At 34.9% G+C, this 12,902-nt stretch overlaps 2 protein-coding genes and 1 long non-coding RNA gene across 6 annotated transcripts; 1 reads left to right on the top strand and 2 right to left on the bottom strand.

Moving 5' to 3' along the window:
• Positions 1-689: 689 nt before the first annotated feature.
• Positions 690-6,495, top strand: LOC144841205 (protein lin-12-like). Of its 2 annotated transcripts, XR_013611999.1 has the most exons (10): positions 690-794; positions 865-949; positions 1,613-1,771; positions 2,224-2,340; positions 2,924-3,037; positions 3,634-3,798; positions 4,374-4,484; positions 5,270-5,386; positions 5,829-6,362; positions 6,394-6,482. XR_013611999.1 is itself a non-coding variant. In XM_078697456.1 (9 exons), the coding sequence occupies exons 1-9, from the start codon at positions 726-728 to the stop codon at positions 5,879-5,881; spliced, it is 990 nt and encodes a 329-aa protein (XP_078553582.1). In that variant the 5' UTR covers positions 690-725; the 3' UTR covers positions 5,882-6,495. The 2 variants fall into 2 exon arrangements, 1 of the variants encoding a protein (XP_078553582.1); XM_078697456.1 differs by having other exon boundaries at positions 5,829-6,495.
• On the bottom strand, positions 6,495-12,898 carry LOC144841202 (small ribosomal subunit protein uS5). Of its 3 annotated transcripts, none has more exons than XM_078697452.1 (5): positions 12,877-12,898; positions 9,942-10,283; positions 7,483-7,656; positions 6,963-7,122; positions 6,495-6,747 (listed from the first exon to the last, which is right to left on the bottom strand). In XM_078697452.1, exons 2-5 carry the CDS (start codon positions 10,278-10,280, stop codon positions 6,584-6,586), a joined length of 837 nt encoding a protein of 278 aa, XP_078553578.1. In that variant the 5' UTR covers positions 10,281-10,283; positions 12,877-12,898; the 3' UTR covers positions 6,495-6,583. The 3 variants fall into 3 exon arrangements, with proteins under 3 accessions (XP_078553578.1, XP_078553576.1, XP_078553577.1); XM_078697450.1 differs by lacking the exon at positions 12,877-12,898 and adding an exon at positions 11,553-11,972; XM_078697451.1 differs by lacking the exon at positions 12,877-12,898 and adding an exon at positions 10,610-10,673.
• LOC144841220 (uncharacterized) lies at positions 10,974-11,542 on the bottom strand. The gene is made up of 2 exons (XR_013612001.1): positions 11,116-11,542; positions 10,974-11,085 (listed from the first exon to the last, which is right to left on the bottom strand). It is a non-coding gene; the product is annotated as an uncharacterized LOC144841220 (long non-coding RNA).
• Positions 12,899-12,902: the final 4 nt, after the last annotated feature.

The raw sequence follows: 12,902 nt of genomic DNA, 5'->3' as shown, positions 1-12,902 counted from the left end.
TCCTACTAGCAACGTAAGTGATTTGACCAATCACAAGCGGCGGATTATTTTGAACAGTGGCTTGTCATTGGTCAACTCGCTTGCGTTGCGCGTCCTAGTGGGAACCACACTTAATGAAATGGCTTTAATGCAACATGGGCACCAAAGAGAAAAGACCCATATGCTGGTGGGCCTGAGCTAAGATCTGATTAGAGAATAGTAATTAGGTAACAGGTATGCCTAAGGACACAAACTATACGAATGTCCATCACAAAAATACGATATGACGAGACATAAACATGTAACAATAAAAATTAAATTAAAATAAATAAAATTTATAAAGATAAACAAAATAATATAAAGCACAACAAAAAATTAGAATACAAAAATGTAATGAATTACATCAAATACAAACTGCTGTGAAACTTATGAATACAGCAGATGCAACTTTGAAGCCACAAATTCTAGATTTTTTCACAGTTTAATCAATAATATTCTTGTACATGTACAACTTTTTTTTTAAATGTTGATGTATAATGAAAAAATACAGTTTTATATTCAATTGTAAGGCAACATGTGTTTAAAAATGTACATAATTATATATATATATATATATATATATACTGTAAAATCAATACCGAGTCTGTTAACGTTTTCAGTGATTTGCTGACGTTTACCAGACAACGTTCACCAAATACTATCGAAAACGGCTTCTCCCTTTCGACAAAGTCCCTAACTTCACCAAAATGAAAGGGTATTGTTTTATAATACTTTTCATTACTTATGGAGTATCAACTGCATTGGACGTAAGAAAGGTATGTGGAAATAACTCGGTAAGATATTATTAAACTGTAATAAAGTTATTAACTATTGCAATATTTTCAGAAACATAGATCTGCTGTTAGAGTCAACAGAGATGTACGCCCAAACGCACTGGTACAACGTTCATTACATCATCCCACACCCATAGGTAAGCCAGTTACAAGTTATTGCTTTAGGTCAAAATTGCATTTATTTATTTTTTTTTAATTTAAACTTTATTTATAGAGGGTAGCCCTTTCAGCTAGCAGGACAGATTAATGCCAGTTGATATTTAAGGGCCTTGTTAAATTCCTATAAAAAGTATAAATAACATTACGATAAAATACATTATTTACAAAAAATCTTACAGAAAACACATTTCCCACACGCACATGAGAACACGCAAACACGTCCCCTGTCATATCAACGTCGTTTGAACTAATTCGTCAATGATTTGCTGGTGTAATTCACCGTATTAAGCCTTGTCTTCACTATCAAACGTGACAAAAAAATGTGATGTGCCCATATATGGACATGATGATGTCATATCACTACCAATTATTTGACCATATCACTTACCATATTTGGAGGGAACATCACAATTTTTTGTCAAACTAGTTTGATAGTGTAGCTTGTTTCTGTATTTAAAGATAATAGGCCTACAACATGCGAAGGTAGGTGTGGAAGACAAGCGGAATCGTCAAACTAGTTTGATAGTGTAGCTTGTTTCTGTATTTAAAGATAATAGGCCTACAACATGCGAAGGTAGGTGTGGAAGACAAGCGGAATCGTCAAACTAGTTTGATAGTGTAGCTTGTTTCTGTATTTAAAGATAATAGGCCTACAACATGCGAAGGTAGGTGTGGAAGACAAGCGGAATCGGATCATGAAAAATGTTACTGTGACTTAAACTGTGAAGGGCTGTTGAATGACTGTTGTGAAGATTATTCAGCCTGCTGTGTGGCTCATCATGCAAGTAATCAAGTCTGTGGTAAGTACTGAAAGACAAGGAATACTTTCACTCGATCTCTGACTACAAACGCATGCAGGTGCGCAAAGTCTAGTCTGCAGGTCTGAAGTTTGTCGACTGATCTACTTAGTAGCAAACTTTCCAACCTCAGTGTGACTACAAACAGTAAACACTGGGATTTGAGTCGCTGAGGTGACAAATTTTAAAGTCCTGTAGTCACTACACTGGCAAACCAGATTCCAGTTTGCAAACTAAAGCTTGCTAGTGTAGTAGACAAACTTGTAGTTTGTTGATGTTGGTGGACTGGTCTACACAGTAGCACACTTTGGAAAAGTACAAAGCACATAGTTTGCTCGAGTTTTGACAAGGTGTAAAGTGTCATATCTATATTAACTAAGCACATAACATACTTAATATCAATGTTACTAAAATACAGAAAAGCAGGTATTAACGCTTGTTTAATTGTTCTATAGGTGTTGACTCATGTGCATCAAATCCTTGTTTGAACGGCGGAACGTGTACCGATGCGTCTCATCATTACGTCTGTGAATGCCCGCCTGGTTGGCACGGAGTAAATTGTGATGAAATCGGTAATTACTGCCGACAGTAGCCTAAATTACTCTTTGTACATTGTAATACTTTAGACCTATTTATTTTTTATTACAAGTTATAGAGAAATAAGATATGGTATGGTGTTTTCATGAACTCGCAAATATTGCCTGATCAGCCCGGCTCATAATGTGTATATGTTCTTGTTGCTATTTTTTATATGCGATATTTTATGTTCAACTTCAATTTATTTATATTATAATGAAATACAACATGTTTCAAGTAAGAAACGTATAGTATAAAAAGTACAGTAACCGTTAGGATCAATATTTATTACTGTAACCTCATTAATAATATAATTAAGTGATATAGTCACACGACCGGACATTACACAAAACGGCACACATTGACGTTTTGGTCAATAGCATTAATTAACATTTTTTTAAATTTGTCTCCAAACTTATTTTGGCCTCCTTCTGCACACAATTTTTTTTACTAGTGTAATTTTCTTTATTCATAGAAAATACAATACAAACAAACAATAGGTTGAAGACATCGTTCTTACTCTGTTGAAATCATACAATAACGTAATATAAATATAATGTGTTTATTATCCATATGCAGCTGTTAGCTGCACTGATAAACCATGTGACAACAATGGAGTGTGTTCTGAAGGAGCTGATGGCATAAATGTGTGCAAATGTCCACCTGAATGGGAAGGAGACCACTGCCAGTACAGTAAGATCTATTAGATAATATCTTATATGATGGTTTGCATGAATAAATACGAGTATAAGAATAGAGAAAATAACCACGTTTTTACACATAGGCCTACTTAGTTTTATTTCCACGAACGTTACCAGTAGAAATTGGTTATGTAAACTATATATGTTATGTTTTTAGTTTTAGTCTTAACGAATATAGGCAACGTCTTATAAAAGTAAAAGATGCTCTCCAGGTGGAATGCCATCCTGAGCTGAGTAGTAGTAATCAGTACAGTATTGTTTATTTTAATTCATTTATGTAATTTTTTTCTTTCTATGGAAAAGAGATTCCGAAACTAAGATTGAATGAATAAAGATCGTAATTGCACAAAATGTTACGCTTCCAACCTCCTTAATGTGGATGCGGAATTTTAAAAATTATTATTATTATATCATATACTATTATTAAAAATATATATATAATAACCAACTAATTCACCGAAAGAAGATTAAACAATACTTTTAATGTATTGCCACATCAACAGTCTTACTGTAGTGCAAGAATAAAATGTTGATGCATGTTGTCGCGTACAATATGTTTAAATTGCGATTTTTTTTCATTTTAATTAGGAAAACCACGACCCACAATATCTTGCGAAGATAGATGTGGTCTGCCTATAGGACATGTGGAGGGTATGTGTTATTGCGACACAGCGTGCAAAGTGTATGAAGACTGCTGTAGTGATTATGGTGCTTGCTGTTTGGAGCTTGAACAAAAACAACAAAATGTCTGCGGCAAGTTTCATTTAGTTTATACATTATTATATAATTATTTCTCCAAGGTTTTTTTTTTTTAAATATTGGCAGAGATTGACCTGGGGGAGTTTTAAGAAAATTGGCAGATTGATCTAGGGAGGTAAGAAAACGGGCATATTGACCTGGGGAGGTCACTAATGATCTATGAGTAAAGGCAAGAACGGCGATAAGATATACATACATTTTTCTTACAGAAAACAAATTAGAAACGTTTTCATCCTAGATTAAACTTAACCATTCATACATTTTTTAATGTAATCAAATGACGTCATGATTAATAGAATCATTGTATTGTCCCGATAGGCCTACTATTACTCTTACTTACTAATTTAATTGGATTTATTCATTTTTTGAAAATATTTTATTTTACTAAGGATGAAAACATTTTCGATTTCTTTTTGTTTCATGTACGAAAACTGTATGTTTACTGTTATCGTCCTTGGTATAAACGGGTCTTCTTACTTCTAATTAAAACACATGCTCGTCTTATAGTTTATTTAGGTTTGTATTGTTTTTGCACTAAGTAAATATGTATTTTATTAATGTTGGAATAGGATTGAACTCATGTGAGTCGACACCTTGTGTGAAAGGTACATGTATTGATGGGGACAATTCATTTGAATGCGAGTGTGACTCTGGTTGGCACGGAGAACGATGCGATATCAGTAAGTACAGTAGATTAGTCCTTGCTATAATGTTAAATGTTCTGGAGAACACATTCAATGAAGGAAAATAAACCATACCATCCATATTCTACAGTTGTAATTGTACATAACAAGCAAGAGCGAGATTGATCAGGGAAGAGTGAGCTTGATCAGGGAAGAGCGAGATTGAACGAGAGTGAGATTGATCAGGGAAGAGTGAGATTGATCGAGAGTAAGATTGTTCAGGGAAGAGTGAGCTTGATCAGGGAAGAGCGAGATTTATCGAGAGTGAGATTGATCAGGGAAGAGTGAGCTTGATCGAGAGTGAGATTGATCAGGGAAGAGCGAGATTGATCAGGGAAGAGTGAGCTTGATCGAGAGTGAGATTGTTCAGGGAAGAGTGAGATTGATCAGGGAAGAGTGAGCTTGATCGAGAGTGAGATTGTTCAGGCAAGAGCGAGATTGATCAGGGAAGAGCGAGATTGATCAGGGAAGAGTGAGCTTGATCGAGAGTGAGATTGTTCAGGGAAGAGTGAGATTGTTCAGGGAAGAGTGAGCTTGATCGAGAGTGAGATTGTTCAGGGAAGAGTGAGATTGATCAGGGAAGAGTGAGATTGTTTAGGGAAGAGTGAGATTGGTCATGTAAGAGTGAGATTGATCAGGGAACATTAACAATCTTACAAAAGGGATACTTTTCTACCTTACAAAGAGGGTGGAGAAAAGAGACTACAGAAAGTAGTGGGTAAACTTATTACCCAGGTACAATCTTTTCAGCGCATACCATTATCATGTGTTTGATTTTCAAGTCAATTTAGACTGTAGTGGTGAGCCATCATGTGGTGATGGGGGAAAATGTGCAGTCGGGTATGGCTGTGTATGTGATAAAGGATTCACAGGACCACGTTGTGAACCAGAGTCGTTAGGTAGGTACAGTACAACAAAATAAATAAGACTGCGCCCCTTGTCCTCATTAGAAAGCTGTGTTTTCATTTTAATAAGTTGAAATCTAGCTTGATCTAAGTAGCAGAAACAACGATTGTAGTATCCACATCTTTTATCTATTATTGATGATTTTTAATGATATTGCAATATATTTTGATATAGTATTTTTATGCCTTTTTAGTGCTTATACAAATTATATTCGAAATGTTTTTTATCCAATAGGAGACCTACTAGATAGTGATTTAGTTCACTTTTTAGGAATCCTGGTTTTGTGCATTGTTTTTTCTTTGTCCATGTTGTGTGAATAATTGTCTTTTTATGGAGACAAAATAAATTAAATTAAATCTTCGCTCTTCTGCCCACTGTTCCCCTTTGAATACAAACAATATCGGAAAAAAATAATCAATAATATTCTTTCGACAGGTGAAGGCGAGTCTACAACGAATGAGGAACTCGCATCAGATGTCACTCGATAATTCATGTTAAATTATGATTTCTTCAACATGCAACCATACAGTTTCACAACGCGATTTCATTTTTAAGTACTTTTAAAATTGTTAAATTTTAATGCTTGTTATGCTATACTGTATTTGATTGCACATTTTAAAATATATACATTACCATGTATTAAATACTGTAGTATTTTTCATACAAAATTGTTTGGATTGTTAGTCCAATTTCAAAAATCCAATGTTCAGGTTTCTGTACTACGTATTTTGATATTATAAAATTGGTCGAATACTGTATTTAGTAAGGTTAGGGTGTCTAGACAGTCTACAGAGTCATCTGAAAATAATTCAACTTGACAGATGGATCACAACAATGCTTAATTGCAGTCCTTTTGGTACTAACCATAATTTTGGGTTTCAATATTATATTAATTGATGCATTTTCATTTTGTGGGTTCAATTGTTATATTTTTATTCTAAACACTAATAAGCTCTTTATTTTTAGTTAGTGCATTTTCATTTTGCGGGTCCAATGGTAGTATCATTTTTTCTAAACACAAATAATTCTTATGGTACTGAACAGCATTTTATTGATGTAAAGGTGAATGACTATTACACATATTTTGACACAATAAACCAGTTTAAACCATCAAATATTCATTTTATTATTCAATGTTGTTATCATACTTTGTTAGATGTAACTTAGCCATTGAGCGACTACTACTTCACTTAGTTCTTGATTGCGCCATCAGCAGGTTGGCTAGCACTATGGTGAGACTTGGCCAAATGATCAGTAAACTCTTGGTATGGACCTTTAACAAACACAGTCTCCTTCCACATGTCTGGTGTTAGGTAAGAGTACGTCTTGGCAATCGCCTCAAAGGTTGCCTTGGCTATTGAACAAAAAAAGTATATAACAATTATTCATACATATAAATGCTCGAGGGGAAAAGGTCAATTAAGGTCAGATAATTATGGGTTCAGAAACGAGGAATGTAATGTCTGTCATAGTGCAAAGCACTAAGAATATAATAAGAGTTTCATCATGTTTACCATAATAGAAAAGCCTTTAAAAAAAAATTATAATGTGGTTTAGTTGAGTACTCACCAAAGTTACCAAGAGTGGCAGTCTGACCGGTTGCAGAAGTGTAACAATCCTCAATACCTGCCATAGTCAGCAGCTTCTTAGGGACAGGAGCACTCACAATACCGGTTCCTCTGGGAGCGGGAATCAAACGTACAAGTACACTTCCACATCTACCAGTAATCTATTGAGAAGAAAAAAATACCTTATTATAAATTTTCAATATATATCAACATTGCTTCATGCTCAGAGAGATGTCAATGGGTATTAAGATTTGGACAGCAGGACATTTATGGTTCAGAAACGAGGAATGAATTGTCCATAATCATGCTAAAAGCACTAAGAATAATCAATTGTCGTCATCATATCCATAAATTAGTTTGTTCTCCATAAGATTACAAAAAAAAAAAAATGAAACATCATTATTGAGCACCTTTAAGTCATTACTCAAAACTCACATTTTCTGATATTTTTAGCAGCGCCATGAGCAATGACTGTTGGAATGGCGCTATATAAAAACGAACGATTGATTGAATGCACAAACCTTGCAGGGTACTGTATGCGGTTTACCGATCTTGTTTCCCCAATAACCACGACGAACTGGAATAATTGAGAGTTTTGCCAGGATGATGGCGCCACGGATTGCGGTTGCTACTTCCTTTGAACATTTTACACCTAGACCAATATGTCCGTTGGAGTCCCCAATCGCAACAAAAGCCTGCAGTAGATAAAAATCAAATTAAAATCTACCCTCAATAAATTATACAGTGAAGTTATAACTGATCAAATAGCAATGGAAGAATGTGTCAGGTTTATGATAAATATCCCTCAATGTACAATGTACTAGGGATGGGGAATCTACTCATCACGATTGTCCATTGCCGTTTTTACAAGCACATATGCATAGAGTTACATGTAACTGTATTTATAGCTGAAGGCTAGAGAGTGGACTGGATAACATTAAAGGGGGGTTCCGGGTTTAAAATGAATAGTAAAAAATGTAAAATATATTTGTTTGTCTCTTGAACGGTAAAAGTTTCAATTTATATAAGCGCCCAGTGAAGCAGAACGAAGGCTGTGAAATGAGGCCAGATTACAAGTGCAGCTACGGCGATATGACACTGTGTTACAGAATAGGAAATTCGTGAAATGGTCAATCTTCCGACGACTCGTTATCATTAACCATATCAATTACTTTTGTAAAATTATACTTATCTGATGTAATTTTAGTCGGTCTTCCCATTTATGAAGTCAATTTTCTATGAAAATTTATCAAAACAGTGAAAACTTAGATATGTTTGCACTTTACGTTTGCCAATTTTCGCACTGACTTAGGGAAAGCCTTCAAAATCAATGAAGCGTAACGTATACATTCCTGAGCGAGGAGCTGAGAGCGAGACGACGATACACGTGCTCTCTCTGCCCATGCCTGGCATCGTCACGTGATAAGCAGATACAGTATACAATACCAAACTGGTCGGGTCGAGTATACCCCGTCTATAATCACAACATGAACGATGTACAGTATTTGATTGAAGGTCGACTCGACCTACCGGAATGGTATAGATAATATAGCTCGAATGAGAGAGTTGGAATATTTGTAAACATAAGTATTGCTAATTTTAACAAGTGTAGCCTATAGTAAAAGGCCTGGTAGTATCAATTCGCATAGGGTCTACTACACTAGCTAGCTCAATTTTTAACTGGGCCGGATCGGCCAGGTCTCCTTCCTACTACCTGGTCTACTACTTGCTTGATGCAGTATCCGCTTTTTTGGAGAGTAAACTAGGCCTATTTTAGGCCTACTTAGACGATCGGGACACCATAGGCATACGTGCGGACGGCGATCGGACCTTGTTTTGCCTCAATATTTACAGCCGATTTTGTAGAACGTTTTAGGTTTAGATTGTTTAGGAGTTTGGTTGATAGGATGGGTTTGGATCCACTGAGTTTTGTTATTTATGGGCCAATCGTTTAGTAGTACTAGTAGGCTAGCTAGGCCCATGATGGGCCCCAATGTAAAACGTAGGGTAGCCATCGTGGCATGGAATCCCTAGTCAGAATGGCTCTCACCCATGACAAAAAATAATTTAGGCTAGGCCTAGCCTAGTACTTGAAGCCGATAATACGATCTGTACTATTCGAGGTATAAAAATAGTATAACTGTATACAATCTATATATAATCTGTACTAAATTTTGTATTTCATTAAATGTCAAATAAATATATGCTACTACTGTTATTATTACACTTTAGGCCTAGCTTAGAAAATCTACAAAAAATGTATTTCACAATGATCGGGTGGTTGTCGTTTGACAGGGGAGAGGGATGTAAATTAGTTGACAAACACACTGTACATGACGTCGCGAGTTTGGAATCCACTGATGACGTGATTTTGTGAATATCTCATGAATATTAATGAGCTTCCCTAAGCTGCTAAAAAACAGACTTTCCATGAATTTACCCTAAAATGTATATGAAATTTAATTTTTTAAATTTCTCGTTATTACTTCTTCATTCTGACATGTCTATATTGTTATAATATTTTTTATTTAATAAATAAACGATATTTAAAAGCAATTTTAAACCCAGAATCCCCCTTTAATGGTATTATTGTCAATGATAATACAGCTGACCAAGACAAAGTCTAAAGCTCTGTCTACACAATAAAACTTTATGTGACAAAGTTGATGTGCCCGTATATGGACACGATGTCATATCACTACCATATTTGAGAATATCACTGCCATATTGAGCATATTACTGCCATATTGAGCATATCACTACCATATTTGGGCACATCACATTTCTTTTTTGTCAAACCTGTACAGTACTAGTTTTATAGGATAGTGCGGACAGAGCTTTATATATAGTAGTAAGGAAACAATTCTTGGGTTTTAAATTTGCCTGGAGTGCAGTATGCTACCTAGCCTTCGGCTTACATTATAATAACAATAATATCTTTGAGTAGATGTAAAGTAAAGCTTCAAAATGCTATATTGACCTTGAATCGAGTTCTCTGACCAGCTCTTGTCTGCTTCTGGACAGGCATAATCTTGAGAACCTCATCTTTGAGTGTTGGACCAAGAAAGAAATCAATGATGTCTGCCTCTTTGATTGGCAAGGAGTGAAGGTAAATCTCCTCAAGGGACTTAATCTTGCGGTCTTTTACAAGACGACCCAATTTAGTGACTGGCATCCATTCTTTATCTTCTGCCTTTCCTCTACCTCTGCCACGTCCACGACCTCTTCCGCGTCCTCTACCACGTCCACGCCCCCTTTCACCACTACCGAACCCCCCACGAAATCCTCCTCTACCACCGGCTGATTCTCCGTCTGCCATTTGCTGTTAAATTATTGATATTAACTTTAGTAAAAGACTTAAAAAGTAAAATATCTAAATCCGACTGCGCGTTTATATGATTTAATGTAACATTGCAGACAAGTATTAGTGGCAACAGATTGATTGCCTGTTCTAAACTAGCACATGCTTGGTGAATAAATAATCAAATAATTTCGCGTTTTGAAAATGAAAAACTACAAAATTAAATACATTCTTAAATTATTAAACTATTCATTTTATTCACAAGTAGTATCAAGATGTTAATAATGTTATGATTGCAAAGATTTTAGTGAGATTTGTAGAGGACAAACAAAAACGATGTCGCTTACGTGATTGTATGAACAAGAAAGAACGTACAAAGCGCCACCAATATTAATATATTAGGAGTGCGCCCTCATTAATCGGGAAGAAATTATTATTCTGAACAGTTTTGTCATTCATTCTAAGTACCATGGATTAATGAATATTCATTAATCCACAAGTTTATCAAATGAAAACCCTTTTTGTTGGTTTGTAGTAGACCAGCAAAATTATCATGATGTAACAATAACATGGAAATTTCTTAAATGCCTACCAGTATATTTTTGTAATTTAGTCGCAAAAAATAAATAAATTCTTCAAACTGCTGATGTTATTGCAAACTGTTCGTAGCAAGTAAATCATTTAAAAAAATAAATTCTAAACAACGACAAATTTGCAACTGACCCAGGCCAAATTTATTTAACATTCAGATTCAAATAGAACAATAAAACACTTTAAAACATTTTGTATACTTTTCATCATTAAAAAAAACCTTTTACTAACACTAGACAAGTGTTGGTAAAACGGTTTGAACAACTGTAAAATTGTTACTGTAATTTAAAACAAAAATGTTTGCCCCAAATGCACTGTAATATAAAATGACAGAAATGTTGACTTTCATGTCAATTATTTTGTTCCAAGCTCCCATGATGTTCCAAAATGGTCTAAAGCTCTGTCTACACTATCAAAAATATGGTGTGCACACATATCGACATGATGATGTCATATCACTACCATATTTGGGCACTTCACACAAAAGGATGCTGTTACTGCAAACAATATTTAGTCAATCAATCAATCACAATATTAGATATTATTTAAACTGCCATATATACTGTTATATATTTTTTTGTTAAGCTCGTTTACACTACAGACAGACAGATTTTGTCACATAAAGTTTGATAGTGTAGACAGAGCTTTAGAATTGTAATTCTTCTACATTCCAAGCTCCATTTTCACAAACGACCTTACAAGGGGGTCATGAATTTGTTTTAATATGTCTTTCACTTCATCATCTTGAAGTCCGTTCGGATAATAGTTCTGAAGTTCTTCAACGTACTTAATCCACACACAGTTTACGCAACCAGTCTCACAGCAGGTCTCTGGATCTGGAGCAGTTGGCTTCATGTTGTCACCTGTCTCTGCAACCCTGTTCTCTTCAAGTTCTATTGTATTAGCGCTTCTTGTTGAACTGGTAAGTCGCACCAGTGAAGTAGAAGGCACCTGATTCACCAGTCCCGAGTTCCTGAAGTCTTGAAATAAGTATCCTCGAAGACGAAGATTTGAATTGTTCGTATTCAACATCAAACTATTGCATTTTTGTCTTCTTATAACATTGTTTATCAAACCTGCAATGATTGGTCGCTGGTAAATCATAATGGACAAATCAATGAGCCGGTCAATGCCAATAAAGATGTTAGTTGGTGACAGCTACTGCTCACTACAATTAAACACCAAAACAAATTAAGTACTGTAATATGCTACTGTAGTAGTAGTCTAGTAGTACTGTTGTTAAATGATAAAATAGCCTAGCCACTACTAGTAGCAATTATCCAGCTATATATCCAACAAAATCGTTAGTTGACAGTTCTTGAGTAATAAAGCTTTAACAACTGAAACACCGTCATTTTATCACTTCTTCTTATTTCAATAATATTTTGAATTTTCAATCTGCAGGTACCAGCTTGATATTGTCATTTGTTTGAATGAATTTTCATGTATGATTATAATATGCAAACAAATATATTCTTGAATAATGCATGTTTAAAATGGTAGTACATAGCCTACTGGTAGTATCAAAATATATCAATCCCACCCAGGGATCTGGGGTACCGGGGATCTGCCTATAATTCGACCTATTCCTTCCCCTAGCTAGCCGTATAGTAATACTATAGCCTAGGCGGCCTATCTTCTTATATACTTCGTTCGTCCTTCTTCTTCTTGGTGTTGTTTTAACCACATTCAGTATATTAGCTGATTTAAAATTATATTAAAAGATCACATAGGCCTGTTATTATTTCACGGATCATTTAATTCATTATAATATAGAAAAGTGAACAGTTTTTTCTTGAAGTTCCGTTTTGTGTTGTTTTTATTATCATCCAGTTAGCTGCATGTTGTGAGAAAGGACACTTCGCGGCCCGAACTGATTTCATTTTAAAAATTAATTTCAATTATTAATAATTTGTATTCATCTATTGTTTAAAAAAATACTGGACGTTTATTTATTTGTACAACTTTTATAAAATTCATTGTAACCGTTATGAAAGAAAACCTAATAAAGGCATACACGTACTATTTAATCGGTCCACTTTTTTTCAA

This window comes from Antedon bifida, chromosome 4, assembly GCF_963402885.1.
Source record: "Antedon bifida chromosome 4, ecAntBifi1.1, whole genome shotgun sequence".
Taxonomy (NCBI): Eukaryota; Metazoa; Echinodermata; class Crinoidea; order Comatulida; family Antedonidae; genus Antedon; species Antedon bifida.
This window is presented reverse-complemented; position numbering and strand designations above follow the sequence as displayed.